General features: G+C 34.6%; 3 protein-coding genes across 3 annotated transcripts; 2 read left to right on the top strand and 1 right to left on the bottom strand.

Moving 5' to 3' along the window:
• Nucleotides 1-13,132: 13,132 nt before the first annotated feature.
• LOC107937637 (putative RING-H2 finger protein ATL21A) lies at nt 13,133-14,357 on the top strand. The gene has a single exon (XM_016870563.2). It carries the CDS (start codon nt 13,287-13,289, stop codon nt 14,052-14,054), a length of 768 nt encoding a protein of 255 aa, XP_016726052.1. The 5' UTR covers nt 13,133-13,286; the 3' UTR covers nt 14,055-14,357.
• Nucleotides 14,358-17,055: 2,698 nt separating this feature from the next.
• On the top strand, nt 17,056-18,296 carry LOC107937636 (rust resistance kinase Lr10-like). The gene is made up of 2 exons (XM_041092103.1): nt 17,056-17,073; nt 17,140-18,296. Exons 1-2 carry the CDS (start codon nt 17,056-17,058, stop codon nt 18,187-18,189), a joined length of 1,068 nt encoding a protein of 355 aa, XP_040948037.1. The 3' UTR covers nt 18,190-18,296.
• Nucleotides 18,297-18,664: 368 nt separating this feature from the next.
• LOC107937634 (LEAF RUST 10 DISEASE-RESISTANCE LOCUS RECEPTOR-LIKE PROTEIN KINASE-like 2.4) lies at nt 18,665-21,290 on the bottom strand. Its single transcript, XM_016870561.2, has 4 exons — nt 20,349-21,290; nt 20,144-20,250; nt 20,015-20,044; nt 18,665-19,918 (listed from the first exon to the last, which is right to left on the bottom strand). Exons 1-4 carry the CDS (start codon nt 21,107-21,109, stop codon nt 18,807-18,809), a joined length of 2,010 nt encoding a protein of 669 aa, XP_016726050.1. The 5' UTR covers nt 21,110-21,290; the 3' UTR covers nt 18,665-18,806.
• Between the last annotated feature and the right edge of the window lie 1,433 nt (nt 21,291-22,723).

Below are 22,723 nucleotides of genomic sequence, written 5' to 3'. Positions count from 1 at the left end.
TTCCAACCACTGGGGCTTTCGCCAAGAGTAAACAGATACCCCGTAGTTGAACGACGTTTATCTAAATCACAAGCAAAGTCGGAATCAACATATCCAACTACAACTGACCAAGTGCTTCATCCTGTTCAAAATTAAACCAACATCTACGGTTTTTCGAAGATACCATAGAATCCATTTCACAGCTTGCCAATGTCCTTTTCCGGATCATGCATATACCTGCTCACAACTCCAACAGCTTGTGAAATGTCAGGCTCGTACACACCATCGCATACATCAAACTCCAACTGCATTAGCATATGGGACTTTCGCATATATCTCTTTCATCTTCAGTCTTCGGAGATAATTGAGCACTAAGTTTCAAATGAAAGCAAGTGGGGTACTTACATGTTTTGTGTTTTCATTTACACCAAAACATTGTAATACCTTTTTCAGATATTGCTTCTGATTTAACAGAGCTTGCTCTCGGTCTATCTCTATTATTCCATGCCGAGACTTCTTGGCCTCACTAATCCATCTCGAACTCTTGATTCAACTGAGCTTCACTTATCTATCTCATTTTGCTCTTCGAAGCGATTAACATATCATCACATAAAGAGTAAAATGAAAGATCCGTCATGCAGCTTCTGCAAATAACACAATGTCATATTTGCTTCTTGTGTACTTCTGCTTCTCATAAGTATCAAATCGCTTGTACCACTGCCTCGGGGATGCTTCAATCCATATAGCGATTTGTTCAGCTTACAAACCCAATTTCTACTACCAGCATCTGTGTATCCTTCGGGCTGAGTCATATAGATCTCCTCTTCTAACTCACCATGCAAAAAGCCGTCTTAACATCAAGTTGAGCTAGCTCCAAATTTAACTGTGCTACCAAGGCCAACAAAATTCTAATGGAGGAATGCTTCACAACAAGGGATACATCATTGTTCAATTCCCTTCTGACGTAGCTTTAGTCCAATCTTGCCTTGTAGCGATTCTTCTTGCTAGAATCCTCTTTTTGCATACCCTTGCATCGATTGCCTTTTACCTTTCGTAATTGCCAATCCGTATTGTTCTTCGGAGAGACTGCATTTCTTCATCCATGGCGCTTTTCCATTTATCACTTTCTAAGCTTTGCATTGCTTCTTGATAAGTGATAGGAATATCATCAACAACGGGAAGGCGTAGGCCACCATATCAGTAAATCGAGCAGGTTTACGAATTTCTCTCCGTGGCCTTGCAACTGCAACTGGTTCTGGTGTACTTAGTGGTTCTTGGGTCAGAACTCTTCAACCTCTAATTCCTCATTGTGGCTGGAGAATTAGACTTATTAACTGGGCAAATCCCCATCTGCTCAAACTCCACCTGTTTTGGAGTACACTCCACCTGCTGTGGAGTATTGCTCGTCTGAATATCTTTATCTGCTACCTTTTCAATGTGGCAGATTCATCAAAGGTAACATCTCTGCTACAGATCATTTTCTTTGTGCTTAAGCACCAAAGACAAATCCTTCACTCCAGAAGTGATTCCATAAAGAGAGCTTTCTTTGCCCTCGGATCTAACTTTGACTCCTTCACATGGTATATGCAGTGGTTCCAAACACATGTAAGGAATCATAATCTGTAGCCGGTTTTCAGACCATACTCCATAGGAGTTTTTCTTTCTAATGCAGATGATGGCAAACGATTAACAAGATGGCCAGCGTATGTCACAGCCTCAGCCCAAAATTGCTTGCCGAACCAGCATTGGACAACATACATAGAACTTTCTCCAGCAATGTTCGATTCATACGCTCTGCCAATCCATTCTGCTGTGGTGTATCCCTAACTGTGAAGTGTCGAACAATACCATACTCTTGGCACACATCGAAGAACGGATCACTTTTATATTCCCCTCCATTGTCCGTCTAAGCCGTTGATTTTTGCCAGTCTGTTTCGATCATAGTTTTCCATTTAAGAAAACTCTAAGCACTTCATCCTTAGTTTCATGGTATACACCCAAACTCTTCTGGAAAGGTCATCAACAAAGTAACAAAGTAGTGTTTTCCTCCCAATGAAGGTGTCTTGGAAGGCCCCACACATCTAAGTGAACATATTCCAAAATACCTTTTGTATTATGGATAGCAGTACCGAATTTCACTCTCTTTTGCTTTCCCAGAACACAATGCTCGCAAAATTTTAATTTGCAAGCCTTTGCACCTTTCAACAATCCTTGCTTTGCCAGAATTTGCAAGGATTTTTCGCTGGCATGTCCCAACTTCATATGCCACAACTGTATTGAGTCCAATTCTTTGTTGCCGGAAGCTGCAGCGACTGCTCCAATCACTGTACTACCTTGGTAGTAATACAAGTTATTTTTCCTGATGCCCTTCAATATCACAAGTGCGCCAGATGTCACTTTCAAAATCCCATCTCTCATAGTAACAACTGAACCATTGGATTCCAAGGCTCCCAATGAGATGAGATTTTTCTTCAAACTAGGCACGTACCGAACATCAGTCAGAACTCTGGTTGATCCATCTTTATTCTTTAATTGGATTGAACCTATCCTAACAGTTTTACAGGCATTGTCATTGCCCATATAAACAACTCCTCCATTTAGTTCTACTAAATCAGAGAACCACTCCCGGTTAGGGGACATATGATAGGTACAACCCGAATCCAATATCCACTCATCTGAATGGAACGACGATGATGATGCAACCAGTGATAGTTCAGAGTCACTAGTATCATGCTTAGCAACACAAGCATCTACAGCAGCTTTTCCCTTATTCTTCAGCTTTGGACAATTTTTCTTCCAGTGGCCTTTCTCATGACAAAAAGCACATTCATCTTTCCCGAGTCTGGACTTTGACTTTGATCTCCCTTTTTGAGTTTTCTTTCGAGTGTATGAACGACCTCGGACTACTAAAGCTTCTGTATTTCTGATTGAGTTTTTCTGTTTGTCTTTCTTTCTCTGTTCATAACTGTATAAGGCCGCACAGACTTCGCTCAGAGATATATCACTCCTGCCATGAAGTAGAGTAGTTTCTAGGAACTCAAACTCCTCAGGAAGTGACCCCAATAGCATCAAAGCCAAATCTTCATCTTTGAATGTCTCATCCATATTCTGCAAATCAGTGACTAACTGATTAAATTTGGTGATGTGATCATTCATTGTGGTACTTGGGACGTATGTGAAGCGAAACAGTCTTTTCTTCAAGTGGAGCTTATTTTGACTGTTTTTCTTCAAAAAATTTTCTTCAAGTGCCACCCACAACTTATTTGCAAAAGTCTCCTTTGAAAAAGCATACCTCTGCTCTCGAGAAAAGCATGATCGAATTGTGCCACATGCCAACCGATTGATCGCCTTCCAATCTTTCTCCTGTACATCATCTGGTTTCTCTTCATCAATGGCAATGTCTAGACCCTGCTGAAAAAGGGCATCTAGAACCTCACTTCGCCACATACCAAAATGGCCCGTGCCATCAAAGATCTCCACGGCCAATCTTGCATTTGCAATTGTCGGTCTTGTCCACATGGACGATGTTGAAGCTCCTACACCGACTGTTTTCTCCATAATCTTTCAATATACCTAAGGAAATCTTTTCTGATGTGGAAGATCAGTTTAAACTGCAACCACAGAGCATACTACGATTAACCTTCGGCTCTTGATACCACTTGTAGTTCCAATAGGGTCGGAAGCGTGTAAATTATTGTACTAAAAAATCACACAAAGTTCAATTCCCAGGGAAGAGAGGTGGATCACAAGGATCTCTTAAATACCAAGTCTTTCCTTAGTCAGAATATTCCTTCTAACGTAATTTAATAGCACAATTAAATACTACTATTATACCCTCAAATATTGAAAGAAAAATAGGACAAAAAGAACACAAGAGTTTTAACGAGGTTCAGTAAATTATACCTACGTCCTCGGGCTACTAAAACCAGATGATAACTTTACTATCTCCAAAATATTACAAACAAATAGAATTCCTTAAGAATTCTCAAATGGGAGAAGAGAGAAAACTAAGAGAGAAAGATTGGTTGGGATGAATTGAAATGAGAAATGAGAAGGCCTATTTATAGTTGAGGTTTAAGGACCAAACAATAAATAGCCCATTATCTCAAGGACCAAAAAAAATTATCCCATGCCACTTTTTTCAAAGTCAACTTTAGGGTGCTAAACTTGCACCACTTTGTATTGTTTGCCATTAATGTTGTCTCCCATTAATGTTAACATATAAATCTGCACGAATGATGGAAATCGGATATATTTGAAAACAAGACCGGAAAGTAGAAGTAGGTCCAATGAGAAGAAGAGCTATTGGTTGGGCAACGAGAAGCATCGACATAAACTGAAGAAGACTTCATCTTTGTCGTGCAATTTACCTGATACATGGTGTCTGCTCCATTCGCTATTATGTATTCTAGATAGCTGTCTGAAGAATCGACAATGGAACTGCGAGGAATTGAGCAGTTTTCATCGACCAGACTCACATCCACAAGTCGAAGCGTTCCGTAAACATAAGAGATGTTTAGGACATAAAAGTTTCCGTATTTCGTGGGAAAACTGGTGCGGTTTCCCTTGCACTCTAATTCAAACCTACGGTCACCACATTCTCGAGGCTGACCCTTTAGTCGGAAAGGGTGACTGATATTAACGTGTCCACACAAAGATGGTTGGCAGTGGTTGCTTTTGCCTGCTCTACCATCGGAAACATCTGGGGATAGAGATAAAGTAAGGGCAAAGACGCTAAACAAGACAAGTCTGGGTCTTAACATCATCAGGTTCCGGTGGAGCTCCGATGAAGAAATAAACAATGGGATGTTCTTTAATGTAAAATGCCAATCATTCATTTATTTTATGGCTGCAACTGAGAGCAAGTGGAAAATTCTTTCTTTGAAAAATCAGTCCATAATAAAGCTAATGTGGAAAATTCATTCATACAAGTCGTCGGTCAGTCAATGGCGATGCTCATAAAAGTCTTGGATGTATTAATTCAGAACCTTTCATCAAATTATGCAGGCAATAATCGCCAGTCAGCAGTCGCAGTGGCTCGAGTGATATATAATTTTGATGAAATTAAAAATAACAAGATTAAAATAAGTGGTAAAATATATATTTAGATATATTAGTTTTTAATGTAATGTATGTGATTTTAAATGTTTATTTGTTTAATTTATTAAATAATAATTTTTATAATTCTAAAATAATATACTTGTAATAATTAAATGAGGATTAATCTAATTTAAATAAAATAATATTAATTTTGATAATTGAATTAATAAAATAACATTTTCTTAAAAATAGAAATAAAAAAAAAAGTAGAAAGCAAACTTTAGTTAACTATTAAGAGTTCATCAATGAGGTGAGTTCGATGGGTAGAATCCACTATGTAAATGTGACTCGCCTGGTTGGGTTTTGTGCCGATGGATATGATTGAGTTCTCGTTTATGAATACCTAATTCGGTAGATTTATGTCGTCCTATTTCTAAGATTACATGCAACTCCACTCAATTATGCTAGATCTACTTTGAATTAAGCACATCAAACATGAATTAATAATTCGAAAATATTAAATCAAGAATTAAGCACACATAACTAAGAATAAGATTCAATTATTCATTGCATAAAACAGAAATCAAAAGACAAAATTCATCATAAGGTTCATCTCCCCTAGGTATTAGAAAATTAGTTCATAATCGCGAATAAAAACATCTCAAAGACAATATAACCACAAAAAAATAAAGAAACTCATAATAAACTTCAAATAAATCAAAAGGAGATCTTCAATCTTAGTGGAAATCTGTTTCAAAGTTGGCTTCAATGGTGTCTTCTGAGTTGTTTTCTTCAATATTCTCTGACGGCTCTTACTTCTCTCCTTATATTTAGTATATATAGGTCTAAGAATGCCCGAAAAACCTAAAAACTGCGTGATTCCACATATTTGGAGTGTGAAACGCGAAATCCACACGGTCTGGCACATGGCTGTCTGGCAGCTCGTATGGCTCACATGATCGTGTGTCCAACCCATGTGGCTCCTAAAATCTACTCCAATTGTCTGATTTTCGCTCCGTTTTCACTCATTTTTCTCTCAAAATGCTCTTATAAGTATAGAAATATAAATTTAAAGGATTATGAGTATAAAATTCACCATTTTGCATTGATTAATCATCTAAAAACGTATTAAGAACGAAATTAAAATATGTTACTTTTGACACTTATCAAGAATTGAAAATCAAAACAAGTACGGGAGCCACATAAACTGACCTCTTCCACACGTCCATTTGAGCCACACGGCCATGTAACAATTAATATAATTAAAACATTAATAAAAATCCCAACATTATAATTAATATCCAATTGCAATTATTTCTTCACTTCTTCCATAATATCCAAGGGTCATAATCATGACAACACTTCTCCTTCTTCTTCTTCTTTTTTCCCCAATTTTCTTTATTCTCTAATTCCATATTTATCCATTCACTTTCAGTAAAGTAAAGTAAAAATTACACTCTTTGTCGTTTTTTTCCATTAATTCAATTCAGTAAAGGAAAAGTGCTTTTCTCTAAAAAGTAATGCAGAACAGACTTCATTTGGTAGCAAATTTCGAACTTATTTGAAGTGCTTTTGGGCAGATGAAAAAGTAGAATTTTTTAGCTTTTTCAGCCGAAAAATACTTTTGGGCTGGTCTTTTACTTTTTTAACCACACATACAACACTGGTTCTTTGCTCTCATCTCTTCTCTCATCGCTCGTTCTTTGTTCCTCTGCTGGTGCTGGTTTTTTGTTCCTCTGCTGGCAAATGGATAGTTTTCAGAGAGGTGGTTGATGGATTTGTTCTCTTCTTATTCTATTTTCTGGATGGTTTACAAACATCATCAGTCTTTGTCCATTTTTTATGTGTGTTGTTTTCTGTCTCTTCTTCATTTGCAAAGTTCTTTTTTTCAACTTAATTACTTTACTATATATTAATTTTGATTGGTAAATGCTAGCATTTCCATTCTTTTGAGCTTCTTACTGGAGGTTACACTGGCTTTTTTCTTTTCTTTTTGCTTCAACTTTTGCGTTTCTATATATATATTCCCAGGTTTGAACTTAAACATCCAAGCAATTTATTCTAGTTTTTGAAATTCTTTTTTTCTCTTTTAGTTTGGTGATTCAATTGTTTGAAGTATCATGTTGAGTTCATGGTTTGGTAAGGTTTGGAAACAAGCCATAATTGAGTTTTGTAGCTAGGTATGTGTCTTTTTTACTCCATTAATGCAGTTGCACCTGGACCGGTGGAGTGGGGAAGTCATGCCTTTAATGCCATTACTTTGATAATCAATAATACCACATGTTTGAAGTAACTACATGGGTTTTCTTAATGACTGCCTTAGGACTTTATATATAATAATATTTTTACTTAAATGTATTGCAAATGGTACATATTAAAGAGTGCCGCAATCATAAGCAAAACCCATACGATATCATTTACTTGACTTTCGTAGAGGTAGACCGATATCTGGTATAGAAGAGATATTCAATCATTCACATTCATCATTATGTAGTGTGATTGAACGAACTTTTGGTGTTTTGAAAAAAAGGGCCATTTTAAGGGATATGCCAAGTTATATTTTTGAAAAGCAAACCATGATCGTTGTTGCTACAATGACAATACACAATTTTATCTGAAAACATTTCGGTCGAAATGATGCAGATTTTATGGAATACGAAGATATTAACTGGGCATATGAGAATATTATTGTAACACCCCTTACCCGTATCCAACACCGGAATAGGGTACGAGGCATTACCAAAACACATACACTTGTAAACGTATTTAACCGAGTTATAAAATTTCATCAAAATTAAAACTTTCAAAATAATTAACATGTTTCTATAACTTTTCACAGTATATCCTCAAAATAATATATTCATAATAATTAGGGCCTGCGAGACCCGATACATACTCATGCAATTTAATGCTTCATTTCCATTTCATTCAATTCGCAATTTCTCATGCTCATAATTTAAATCATATCACTAGCAATTTCCATTTAATTCACGTACAATTCAATGACATCAAATTCAAAACTAATACGTATTTACCATTTAACTCAATGTTTATTGATTATACCATTCAATAACACATTTATGAAATTCTCAATTTAGCAATGAAAATATCACTTTAGTTTGAATAACAACATCGTCCTGATATAAATACACTACCACTTATCCATTTACTTTAATTCTTTTGGGCCCATTTGTCACTTACCATCCTTAATCAAATTACGGAACGGTCACGGAAAATTGAGTACTTCACTTTCACTTTGCCATAGTATAACTATGGTCTTACGTATGATCACTTATCACTTGTCCCTGATCAGATAAGTGTAGCCACCTATCACTTTGTTTCTTGATCAGATAAGTGTAGCCACTTATCACTTTGTTTCTTGATCAGATAAGTGTAGCCACTTATCACTTTGTCTCTTGATCAGATAAGTGTAGCTAAAGCTATCACTTATCACTTTGTCTCTTGATCAGATAAGTATAGCCGAAGCTATCACTTATCACTTTTCACTTGTCACTTGATCAGATAAGTGTAGCCGAAGCTATCACTTATCACTTTGTCACTTGATCAGATAAGTATAGCCGAAGCTATTACTTATCACTTTCCACTTGTCACTTGATCAGATAAGTGTAGCTAAAGCTACCACTTATCACTTTGTCACTTGATCAGAAGTACTCAAATCCGGCGTTCCGCTCAATTTGATCATTTATTCATATATCAGGCTTACCAACATGTGTTAATTCATAAACCATTCATGGTATTATTTCATGCCAAATCATATACTGAATATACCATACACACATACTATGAAACTTTATTTTCACACATGAGCTTAAACCATGACCAATAATGCACAAAAATAAGCATCATTCATATTTCATCGTTTATGAGTTATAATCAAACATATGACCATTTATACACGAATCATTCATATATTTCCCAATTTTCCTCCTCCTCCTCTCCATTCCACATCCTTAATGTGTATAACACACTTAAACAACATTAACCATAATTTCAATATTCACTAACATGTATATTCAAAGCTATTTATCCGAGTCAAAGTCACTAAATTATTTTTATCCGGAGCTACAGAGCTCCAAATTAAGATCCGTTAATTTTCCCTGAAACTAGACTCACATATCTTAATACCATAAAATTTTCATAATTTTTGGTTCAGCCAAATAGTACAGTTTATTCTTTAAAGTTTCCCCTGTTTCGCTGTCTGACAGTTCCGACCACTCTTCACTAAAAATTAATTATCTCATTGTATAGAATTCGGATGATGTTTTAGCTTGTTTCTTCTAAAAATAGACTCATTAAGGATTCTAACCATATAAACTAAAACTCATAATCATTTTTGTACAATTTTTAATGATTTTCCAAAGTCAGAACAGGGGAACCCGAATTCATTCTAACCTTGTCTCACAAAATCTATTATATCTCATGATTTACAATTCCATTGCTCACATCATTTCTTTTATAAGAAACTAGACTCAATAAGCTTTAGTTTCATATTTTATTCATCCTCTAATTCAATCTCTACAATTTTTGGTGATTTTTCAAAGTTACACTACTGCTGCTGTCCAAAACTGCTTTAGTGCAAAATGTTGATTTCCATTTTGCCCCAAATTTCACAGTTTATACAATTCGGTCCTTTCTCAATTAACCCCTCAATTAATCTAATTTTCTCAATTAGTACTTTACTAGACATTATAAGTTGTTACACAACTATTGAAATTCAGAATTTCCACATATAACTCTATCTTCAAACTCTTTTACTATTAGGTCCCAAACATTCACTTTCTATTCAATTCTTTCAATAAAATCAGCATATGAACAATTTAAAGCTCTAATTTCATGCTAAATCATCATATACTTCCAGCACATATTCATATCAACTTTCAACTTCTTTCATAAAATCAAAAACTAATGGATTTAACAAGTGGGCCTAGTTGTAAAAGTCATAAAAATACAAAAATTTCAAGAAATAGTCAAGAATTGAACTTACTTGTAATAAAAATATGAAGAACCAGCTTGAAGAAGCCCTTCCATGGTGTTTTAGCTGATGAGAATTCAAAAAAATGAAGAGAAATCTAGATAATTCCACTTGGGTCCTAACTTTATTAAGCAAATTTTGCAATTTTCCAATTTTGCCCTTAATTCTCCTTACTTTCTTGCTGATTTCATGCCTCTGCCGTCCAGCCCAAATAGACCTTGGGTCTATTTGCCTTTTAAGCCCTCTTCCTTTTATCATTTAAGCTATTTAATCATTTCCCAAAATTTTGCATTTGTTACAATTTAGTCCTTTTTGTTCAATTAATTATCAGAACTTTAAAATTTCTTAACGAAACTTTAATACTAACTTTTTAACACTCCATAAATATTTATAAAAATATTTATGGCTCAGTTTAAAATCCCCGAGGTCTTGATACCTCATTTCGATTCTAATTATTTTAATATTTATTTCTAGTGCACTATTCACTATTTCAAAAATTTTCCTAACTTCATATTTAACTTATACTTACTAAATTAATAATATTTTCTACCCATTTGTCGAATTTAGTGATCTCGAATCACCGTTCCGACACCTCTGAAAATTCAAGCCATTACATTTTTTTTTCGTCGGATTTGTGGTCCCGAAACCACTGTTCCGACTAAGCCTAAAATCGGGCTATTACAATTATTGATTCAGAAAATGCGCATGGTCGATAAAGTGATGATGATGACGACGACGACAAAGATAGTGATGATGACAGTGAATCAAACAATTCAAGTGGTTTTGAAATGGAATTAACAAGAGATGCTATAGCTTCTAGTTTAATGAATTCACTTTAAATTGTAAATGCTATTGTAAAATTTTTAGTATTTATATTTGGTATATAAATATTATCCCTTTTTAAAACTTTAATCCAAATATATGTAATATTTTAATTTTTTAGGTTTATGTTTTCTATGTTATGTTAATATCTAATATGAGTTATATATTCAAATACATTTTAAAATAAAATAATACAAATGTGTTAAAAGCATTAATTAAAAATAAAAAATAATTTTTATAATAATACAGTTGTGTCAATATCTAATTACAATTATTTAATTATTATATTTAAATATTTAAATATAGTTTATATATTCTAATTAAAGTTAATAAATAATTAATATTAATTACTTAGAAATATTTAAAATTAATATTATATATTAAAATATTAACAATAAGTTATAATAAATTATTTTTTATTTTTTTGTTAAAATATCATAATATTAACTAATTTGAATATTATTTAAACACATATTTATTACTTTATAATATCATGTCTAAAATAAATATTTTATTTTTTAAAAGTATTTTTTAATAACAATACCAAATATTCAAATTTTTTAAAAGTACTTTTTAAAGGTATTTTTTAAAAACAATTTTCAAAAGCAACGAAAAATTGTACTTTGTCGAGAGAGTGGTGGCTTAGGTGTGTGTGCTCTATCATCATCATCAATTAGGTTTCAGAGTTATGACTAAAAAAGAATGAATACATTTGGTCAAACTTTCCTACTATCAAACCTAATAAAAGACTGATTACCACCTTTCACTCCCCAACGTCAGGCATTATCTCCTTCATTCCATCACTAAGCACCGATCCTCTTAGTCGCCACACCGTCAGCCAACTGCCCCAAGTCGTCCCTCCCTTTCATCACGCTGCCTTGGAGTCATCTCCATCAATGCACCATTGTCCGCCCTATCACCGCCATCGTGAGTTCTTCCGTCGCCCCAACATCTCATCGCTCCACAGTCACCCTCGTCCCTAACCGTTGATCTCCTTGCACCGACATCAGGCCACCTCTGCCCAACACTGACCAACACCACCTCTTTTATATCATCCATTGAAGCCTCTCGTCTAATCTGCATAGAAGCCACAACCAAATAAAGACAAAGGAGGTTGCTGTTAATAGAAAGCCCAGAGGGAGTAGTGCTTTGAGGATTCGTGAAACCAATGTTATGTCGTGTGAGTAGTGTAAAGCTTGGTCTTTTGGTGTTGTTTATTTTTAAAATTAATGAGATAATATATCAATATTCTGTACATAACTATATTTGCATGATGTCGTATTTAGTTATGTGCATGTGAATGTATAAATATATGAAATATATAAATATAAATATAAATATTTGCATGGCTTTGTTAATGGTTGGCATGATTTATAGTGTTTACGTGTATATGTATATGTATATATGTACATATAAATATAAAATTGTAGATTTTTGCATGGCTTTCAACGGTGGTCCTTACGTTTATAGTGCATGTGATCCTTACGTTTTAAGCAACCAACATTTAAAAAATTAGTTTGTAATCGTTACGTTTTAAATTATCTTAATGTTGTAATTAAATTATTGGCTTAGTGGACTGATATTTTGATTCCTTGCATATGAATTTTTACTTGTGTTGGATGTATAATCTGAAAAATTACTATCACCGCATAGATATTAGAAGCATCCATCCCCATCCCATCTCACCTTGCTTCGCTCTAATTTAATTTAATTTTTATTTCTAGTTATTTTAATAATTTTACTTTTTTTAAGACAAGTAAATATTTAAACATAATTTTTAAAAAACATAAGTATAAAACATATGAATTTTTTCTATAATATATTATTACATTTTTATCATTTTAATAATTATATACAAAGAAAGGTAAAAGATTATTTCGAGATAGGGTGAGTAGAGCAAACAATGACTATAATTGTTTCATACTCATGTGGAAAAAATCATCTCATTGTCTTGTATCCACTTTTAAAAAATTTGTATAAGTAATTTAAAAACATATGATTCGAGTTTTGCCATTTTTAAAAATAAAAGATAAATTAGAAAAAAAGAAAGTGAGAAAAAAACCACCTACATTAGAAAAGAAACGATAGACATTAAAAAGAACCCATAAAAGTCAGTCAACTTCTTAGTCATACCAAACAAAATGTAGTGAAACGAAGGTGGAAAAACAAAAGTCAGTCAAGCTAACCCCACTATGATCACAACAGCAAATCGGTATTCATTCTCATGTTCAGTGTTTTTTCCTCAAATTTTACTACAACTAACGGTAATAAAAGAAAATTAGTAACAAGATTAGAAAGGGTTGCTAACAATCAAACATGTCCAACATTTACTCATAAAAGAGGACAAAGAGAGGACGAAGAGTTGAAGACCCTGTTAAACGAGACAAATCTATATAGTAAAGCAGCAGCTGCGTTGCGTGCATAATTGGAACTCTCAAGGGCTGAACCACCTATGTCAATGAAACTATTTAAAGCCCGTTTCACTTCAGGGGCTCACAAGTTAGTAAGAACAATGTTAATTTACTCGTTATTCTGCTTTATCTTAGCTGTGAATGTTGCAGAAGCAGTGCCAATCCAAGACGACTGCAAGGTGCAGCGGTGCAACCACCAGGATCCACCTGTCCGTTTCCCCTTTCGTTTAGAAGGCCAGCAGTCACCCCACTGCGGCTATCCTCATCCTGGGTTTCAGCTTTCCTGCTCAGAAAACAAACAGACCCTGCTGAGGATACCACGTTCGCTGAAGCTGTTGGTGAAGCACAAAGATTATGAAGCTCAGCGGATTGACTTGTACGTTCCCGGCCGTTGCCTCTGGAAGCAGCTTTTTTATCTCAATTTATCTGCCTTTCCATTCGCGGAGGAACAACCAGGTTTCAGCCGCCTAAAAGTTTATAGATCCCAACCAGCTGAATCCAACTATACCTTGTTTGAATGTTCAAGCCAAGAGAAGGCTTTGTATAAAAAAAGATATAGAGTCGCTTGCTTAAGCACCCCTGGCTCCCAAATTATAGCTTTTACTTCTGATGACTATTATTATGGATTCAACCTGTTGAATTGCAGCTACTTTGGCAACTTTTCAACACCCATTTCTCCTTACGGTATCCGTTTTCAATTACGTTGGTATAAACCTGACTGTGGTGATTGTGAAGCTCAAGGAAGGGGATGTAGATTGTGTGAAGCCCATATTTTGCCCGGCCCAATACCCAAACTTAATTCAAATTAACCTAGACCAAAACCCGAAGCCCAACAAAATAAACCCAAAACCCATTACAACCAAATCAGCCCAAAATAAACAAAAAAAATAGAGAAAGAAAGAAAAACCTAACCCTAGGTGCGCCGCACCTAGGGTATTCGGTCCCAACTACCGCCACCGTTCCTCTGACTAGCGCCGCACGGCCTCACCTGCTCCACCAACTCCTCTGGCACCTGCAAGGAAGAATACACACGCAACAACAAATACAACGACAGTAGAAATTGTAAAAAATTGGTTGTAATGGGCTATAAATAGCCGAATTTTATCTTTGTAAGGGGCTTTTTTTCCGGCTTTTGAAAAAAAAATTGGAAGAAATAAAAAAGTTTTTAGAAGGTGATTTACTTTGATTTTTCCGACTTCCTTTTTCCTATTTTCGTTCTATTTCAGTTTTCTACATTGTTTTTTTCTCTTTTCATTTTCATTTTTCAATATACATAAGAATATATAAAATAAAAAAGAGAAGAGTTTTACCTGATTTCGGCGGAGGAGAGGAAGAACAACCGAAGGGTTTCTTCCATTCTCGGTCTCTTTTCGCTGGGATTTCGGCTTTTCTAGCCTAGAATACGAACCTTACTCGAAAAAGGGGACAAAGTGGGCTATTTTGATTTTTCCGGCCACAGCGGAAGGCGGTGCCATTGCCGGCGACCGGTAAAAGGCGCGGTGGCCGACAGCCAGACCTTAGGCCGGAAATCGGATTGCCCAAAAGGGCTTGAGAGAGTTTTTGAGTTTCTTTTTTTAAGAAAAGTGAAGAAAATGGGAAATCTGAAACAAAATTTGGTTTTTATAGCGCCTGAAAAGGACGCCGTTTTGGCCAGCTTCATCTGGCCTCAAAACGACGTCGTTTTACCCCATAACCCGCGCGTCGACCCGACCCAACTCAGGGGATCCGCGTGTTTTCTATCAAGGGGTTATTTGCGCTTCAGGCCCTTCTGCATTTTCGGTATTTTTCAATTTGGACCGTTTTTTTTCCTCTTTTAATTTGGACCACGGATTTGTCTTTTTTTTAATTTGGTCCTCAATTCGTTGCACCCTTGGGGAGGGGACGCGTGGCCTGAAACTGGGTTTATTTTTCATTAGGTCCTTCGCCCTTTCACGCCTTTCCATTTTGGTCCTTATTTGCGCATTTTATTACTGTTTGAGTGCCCTTAAATTTTATTTTTATCCCAATTTGGTCCATTTTGTTATTATTATTATTATTTAGTTATGATATTTATACTTATATATATATATTTATATTACTATTATTATACCATTAGTTTAATATTATTGTTATATTTTATTTTATATTTGCCTATTTAAATTTCGAATATATTTATCCTATTGTTATTACTATTATATTTATTTATATATCTTTATATCTTATTATATATATCTATATATCTTATTATATATATATGTATATATATACATATCTCTTTATAAATATTTTTTTAGCTTACATACATACATACATACATACATACATACATACATACATACATACATACATACACATATTTTTTATATACTTTATAATTCTAACATACGTACATATATATATCTTTTTTTATTTTTATAATTTTACTCATTTTATTTATTTATTTACATGTATATTATTATTATGCTCTAGTTTTTTATTTATTATTTCTATTGTGTTTGCTTGATCGTTTTTTTTATATATTAGTCTTATTATTTATTTATATTTTGATCATGTTATTCTACTTACATCATCATTATCATTATTTTGCATCCACTTTACTCGGATTTATTAAAAAACGGAAAATTTTAAAAAATATAAGTAATACTCGGTATTTGGGATCTTCGAGAGAATTGAGCCCTAACGTATTGGGTTTCGATTTTCTTCGTTGAACTTAAATAATCGAGATTACTCTTTTAAAAAAATGATAAAAAGCTCGTTATCAAGAATTCAATACGTTGTATCCTAACGCATTGGATGTGACACGTTGTTTTCTCGAGACGAGGATTTTTCGAAATAAATGCAATATTCAATGTTTAATATTTTGAGAAATTGTGCCCTAACGTACTGGGTTGCGATTTCTTCATTTGATTTAAACAATTAAATATTCTTTTAAACTTTATTACACGAATTTTTTTTAAACTCAAGTTTTAAACAATATCGGGAATTAAAAAAAAAGATCGTGTCCTAACTTACTGGTCGTGATCCCTTTTTAAATCCAAGATAATTAAATATCTTTTAAATAAGCATTTTTTATTCGCGTATCGAGAATTTGAAACATTGTTTCCTAACTTACTGGATATGATTCTCTTTCTCGAATAACGTAAAACATGCCCTTTTCCTGAAAATTTTCAACTTTTTAATACAATGATTGTATTTTTAAATTCTTCAAAGTTTTCACTCTTCGACACTAAAACATTAAGTAATCAACTAGATACCAATTTTGGGCGTATCGAGGGTGCTAATCCTTCCTCGTGCGTAACCGACTCCCGAACCCGTTTTTTCTGAATTTCGTGGACCAAACTTGTTGTTTTAATAAAATCAAACCGTTTATTAAACCCTTTTCGAGGTGATCCAATCACACCTCATAAAAAAAAAGATTGGTGGCGACTCCCGTTTTCGTTTTCAAAATTCAAGTCGACCCCGTTTTTCATCCAAAAAATGGTGTCAACAGCTATCAAAAAATGGTGTCAACAGCTATCAAAAAAATGGTGTCAACAGATTGAACAACAATAATAGCACCTAGGAACAAACCGAGTGTTTTTATATCCCCAAGCACCATATAGGTATGTTTTAACTATTATAATTGTACAACGTACGTTAAAAAATTCATTAGCCTGCATCAACGTGAAGCTTAATGTTGTAAACTTATAGTGAGCCCTTTTCTTAGATTTCCTATGTATCAAAGCTGAATAACTTTAAATGTTTGGCAGGTTTGGGAGAAAGGCTAATGGTTGCAGGTAACTGGAATTTCCCTTTTAGCTTCAATAATTTAAGACAGGATATAACAGAGGGATGTATGCTGATTTGCAGGTATTGTGTTGGGTTCTTCAATTGCTGCAACCATTGCCATTGCAGTTGGGTGGAGATATCGGTTAGACAAAAAGGAGAAAGAAAGTCAAGATTAAAAAGTTTTTGGAAGATTATAAAGGGTTTAAACCCTCAAGATACTCCTATGCTGATATTAAAAGGATAACCAATCATTTCAAGGACAAACTGGGACAAGGAGGCTATGGAACTGTCTTCAAAGGCAGACTTTCCAGTGATGTTTTAGTTGCTATCAAGGTACTCAATAATTTCAAGGGAAATGGTGAAGAGTTCATCAACGAGGTGGGTTCAATGGGCAGAATCCACCATGTGAATGTGACTCGCTTGGTTGGCTTTTGTGCCGATGGATATGACCGAGCTCTCGTTTATGAATACCTACCAAACGAGTCTTTAGAAAAGTTAATATTTGCAGCCAAGCGAAAGGATCGATCCCTTAGTTGGGAAAAACTTCAGGATATTACTGTCGGCGTAGCCAAAGGCATCGAGTACCTGCATCAAGGTTGCGAGCAACGTATCCTCCATTTCGACATCAAACCTCACAATATTTTGCTTGATCACAATTTCAATCCTAAGATCTCTGATTTCGGCCTTGCTAAATTGTGTTCCAAGGAACAAAGTGCTATTTCAATGACAACAGCTAGAGGTACCATGGGCTATATTGCACCCGAGGTACTGTCTCGCAACTTCAGAAATGTGTCATATAAGTCTGATGTTTATAGTTTTGGAATGCTGTTGCTTGAAATGGTTGGGGGGAGAAAGAACATAGATGTTACAGTCGAGAATACAAGCCAAGTGTATTTCCCAGAATGGGCATATGATCGTTTGGATAAAGGAGAGGAGTTCGGGATTCGAATTGAAGATGATGCACAAACAGGGATAGCAAAGAAACTCATGATCGTTGGACTTTGGTGCATTCAGTGGTATCCCGTTGATCGTCCTTCGATGAAAGTGGTGGTTCAGATGTTAGAGGGAGAGCTTGGCGCTCTTACAATGCCACCAAATCCTTTTGCGTCGACAGATCCACCGAAGACGATGGGTGCCACCATACCTAGGAAGCCGGCCGTTAACAGAGATCTACCCACTATTTCAGAAATGGAATAAGAACAATCTCGAGCCTCATTGTTAGTAGTACTAGAATCAGTTGAAACTTGAAATCATCTATTAGCACACTCATACTACACCAATGCTAAGATTTTATTTGAACTCATAAAAAATGCTGCATGGCTGTTAGTATATAAATTCTACTAATGATAAGATTCTATCTTAAATGTTGTTTAATTGTCAAATTTAAGGAATTCATCGTTGGAAGGTGTTCCATTTCTATGAGTTGAACTCGAATCCCTGACTACATGATTAAAAAATAAAGTGAGCAACCGTCACACTACACTTATAATTATTACAAGATACTCTTATCAGCATGATTACATATTACGATAAGAGAGTAAAAACTTTCTCATGAGATCACGCAATGTGAAGAGTCACTTACATACTAAATAATTGTAAACGAATTTGATATTAACTCATTATATGGTGACAAGGAGACATTTTTAATAATTGAAACATGAAGCTAAGGAGCTAAAGTCTAAAACACACATCCATTAATAGTTGTATTACATGATGCTGGATATTATACAACTGAACATGAAATGCTACAAATTAAAAGCTTACAGTTGCAGAACTATATGTATAAAAGGTCCGAATAAAATCAAACATTATACTTAGAGGTCCACACAACTTTTTGACGTTGATGGTTCCTCCGATACATTCTTACTAACATGATCTTCAATCGACTTTTCGAGAGAAAATAGTGAAGGTCTGGACGGCAATTCAAGGTGATCAAGTTCATTTTCGAGCATTTCCAAAACTTTGCTCATTGAAGGACGATTAGTGGGATTCATTTGTATGCACCAAAATGCAACCATTATCATCTTCCTTGCTATTTTGTCATCAACTTCTGTTACATCCCCTAATTCTATGTTCTCTCTTTGTTCAAATCGATCATAAATCCATGATGGAAAATAGATTTGACTAGAATGATCATCAAATGCATTCAAATTCTTTCTTCTTCCCACCATTTCCATTAATAACATTCCAAAACTATAAATATCGGCTTTATATGAGATGCCTCCAATATTCCTGTAAAATAATTCAGGAGCAATGTATCCTAATGTACCACGAGCCGCTGTGAGAGAAATAATACTGTCATCCACTGAATATAATTTTGCAAGACCAAAATCAGAAACTTTAGGGATAAAGTTTTCATCCAAAAGAATGTTGTGCGGCTTGATATCAAAATGCAAAATTTGCATTTGACAACCCCTGTGCAAGTATTCAATCCCTCGAGCCACACCTAATGCAACCTCAAATAATTTTTGCCAACTTAAAGTGCAATTCTCCTTTGAAAATATAATTTTATCCAAAGACCCATTCACCATAAAATCATATACAAGAGCTTGTTTTGATCTCTCTACACAAAACCCAATAAGTTGCACTACATTAATATGATGAATCCTTCCAATAGTAGCAACTTCATTGATGAAATCTTCCCCATTTGCTTTGGATTTATCTAACATTTTTATTGCCACTAGCCGACCACTGCGAAGCTTTCCTTTAAACACAGAACCATAACCTCCTTGACCTAATTTAACTTTAAAACCTTCCGTAATTCTTTTTATTTCAGAATACGAATATCGAATTGGTATTAAATTACTTTGACTTTGAAGAAAGTTTTCGATATTATCATCCATCGATAAATGCCTCCTCTTTAGTTTGTGTATGACAAGTGTAATGAGGCAGAATATCCCCAACAAAGTTCTCGCTAACAAAATGCCTGCTTGCCCATCAAGGGGCAGACACAAGGATAAATCAGCATTCATGATTATTTTATAAAGATAACATAAAAAGTGGGGCGGGGAAAGATATTTACCTGATACTGCAAGACAAACGAAGGTGGCTCCTGTTTAAAACGCAAATTGAACAATAATATTACTAACTCGAATACAATTGAAGGGCAAATCCAATAAATAAAGATACTTATGAAATCTGAAAGATTAACCTTTTCCAACAGGATAACGGCCGAAGATTCCCGGTAGAAAAAAGGCCACGTTGCTTACTATGTATGCTGTAATTGAAAGTCGCAGATAGTACACCAACTGTTCAAAGCTAGAATACCCCCCCCAAAAAAAAAGAAAAGGAACCGATCAATAAATAAGACCTTGAAAAGTTATAATTGGAAGAATATAAAGATCGAAGTCTCTTACAATTTGAGAATCAGGTTTGAAGACCAAACAGTATCGGGTATATACCAGTACACCTCGACGCCTTCCAACAGGTTTTTGTAAATGTAAGAAGGGGATAAGCCACTAATATTGGAAAGCATGGCAGGAAACTGCGCTATAAATCTGCACGAATGATGGAAATCGGATATATTTGAAAACGAGACCGGAAAGTAGAAGTAGGTCCAAGGAGAAGAAGAGCTATTGGTTGGGCAACGAGAAGCATCGACATAAACTGAAGAAGACATCATCCTTGTCGTGCAATTTACCAGATACATGGTTTCTACTTCATAAGATATTATGTCTTCTTGATAGCTGTATGAAGAATCGACAATGGAAGTGATGGAACTGCGAGGAATTGAGCAGTTTTCATCGACCAGACTCACATCCACAAGTCGAAGCGTTCGGTCAACATAAGAGATGTTTAGGACATAAAAGTTTCCGTATTTCATGGGAAAACTGGTGCGGTTTCTCTTGCACTCTAATTCAAACCTACGGTCACCACATCGACGAGGCTGTCCTTTTAGTCGGAAAGGGTGACTGATATTAACGTGTCCACACAAAGATGGGCCGCAGTGGTTGCTTTGGCCTGCTCTACCATTGGAAACACCTGGGAATAGAGATAAAGTAAGGGCAAAGATGCTAAACAAGACAAGTCTGGGTCTTAACATCATCAAGTTCCGGTGGAGCTCCGATGAAGAAATAAACAATGGGATGTTCTTTAATGTAAAATGCCAATCATTCATTTATTTTTTGAAAAATCAGTCCAGTAATAAAGGTAATGTGGAAAATTCTTTCATACAAGTCGTCGGTCAGTCAATGGCGATGCTCATAAAAGTCGTGGATGTATTGAATTCACCAGTCAGCAGTCGCAGTGGCTCGAGTGATATATAATTTTGATGAAATTAAAAATAACAAGATTAAAATAAGTGGTAAAATATATATTTAGATATATTAGTTTTTAATGTAACGTATGTGATTTTAAATGTTTATTTGTTTAATTTATTAAATAATAATTTTTATAATTTTAAAATAATATACTTGTAATAATTAAATGAGGATTAATCTAATTTAAATAAAATAATATTAATTTTGATAATTGAATTAATAAAATAACATTTTCTTAAAAATGGAAATAAGAAAAAAAGTAAAAAGCAAACTTTAGTTAAATATTAAGAGTTCATTAATGAGGTGGGTTAGATGGGCAGAATCCACCATGTGAATGTGACTCGCCTGGTTGGGTTTTGTGCTGATGGATATGACTGAGTTCTCGTTTATGAATACCTCCCAAATGAGTCATTAAATAAGTTCATATTTGCAAGCTAAGGGTAATGATCGATCCCTTAGTTGGGAAAAACTTTAGGATATTGTTGTCGGTGTAACCAAAGGCATCGAGTACCTGCATCAAGGTTGCTAGCAATGTTTCCTCCATTCCAACATTAAACCTCGATTTCGGCCTTGCTAAATTGTGTTCCAAGGAACAAAATGCTATTTCAATGACAACAGCTAGAAGTACCATGGGCCATATTGCACCCAAGCTACTCTTTTGCAACTTCAGAAATGTGTTGTATAAATCAGATGTTTATTTAGGGATTTTTATGGATTAACTGAAATTTATATTATCGCATTAACTTGATTTATGAATTCTCCTATTAGATTTGACTCTAATCCGGTAGATTTATGTCGTCCTATTTTTAGGATTACATGCAACTCCACTTAATTATACCAGATCTACTCTGAATTAAACACATCAAATATGAATTAATAATTCAAAAATATTAAATCAAGAATTAAGCACATATAACTGAGAATAAGATTCAATTATTCAATACATAAAATAGAAATCAAAGACAGTATAACTACAAGAAATAAAGAAACTCATAATAAACTTCAAAGAAATCAAAAGGAGATCTTCAATCTTAGTGGAAATCTGTTTCAAACTCATAATAAATTGAAAATTAATAAATAAATCACACATCATTTGTTTTTGGTACATCATCAAGGAAGAAATAACATTATGGGGCATTCTAGATGAGCTATCTCTCATCCAAGATAGATGCTTTGAGGAGTCAAAATTCAAACAGATAATTTAGAGGTGATTAAGGTTATTCGGGAATTCTCCTTGACTGACTCAAACTCCACCTTTATTAGAAGAATTCATCAACTTTTAGAAATGATCAGACATTAGGACATGCAACACACTCCTAGGGAGTTGAACAAAATTGTTGATTGTTTGGCTAAATTGACTTTTAATATAGGTCGAAATTTGACAGTTTTTTATGAGATCCCAAGAGAAGTGTTAGCAATATATTCTATTGTAAAAGCAAGTGTTAGCCTTGATCAAAAGGCTTCTACATAAA

This window comes from Gossypium hirsutum, chromosome D04, assembly GCF_007990345.1.
Source record: "Gossypium hirsutum isolate 1008001.06 chromosome D04, Gossypium_hirsutum_v2.1, whole genome shotgun sequence".
Taxonomy (NCBI): domain Eukaryota; kingdom Viridiplantae; phylum Streptophyta; class Magnoliopsida; order Malvales; family Malvaceae; genus Gossypium; species Gossypium hirsutum.
This window is presented reverse-complemented; position numbering and strand designations above follow the sequence as displayed.

Excerpts from the sequence above, each read along its gene's own strand:
- LOC107937637 (XM_016870563.2), top strand. The coding sequence starts at position 13,287 with ATGTCAATGAAACTATTTAAAGCCCGTTTCACTTCAGGGGCTCACAAG.
- LOC107937634 (XM_016870561.2), bottom strand. The coding sequence starts at position 21,109 with ATGAATGATTGGCATTTTACATTAAAGAACATCCCATTGTTTATTTCT. Across the intron at positions 20,251-20,348 it reads TCAAACCTGATTCTCAAATT|CTTTGAACAGTTGGTGTACT; the intron begins GTAAGAGACTTC and ends GGGGTATTCTAG. Across the intron at positions 20,045-20,143 it reads CCGTTATCCTGTTGGAAAAG|GAGCCACCTTCGTTTGTCTT; the intron begins GTTAATCTTTCA and ends CGTTTTAAACAG.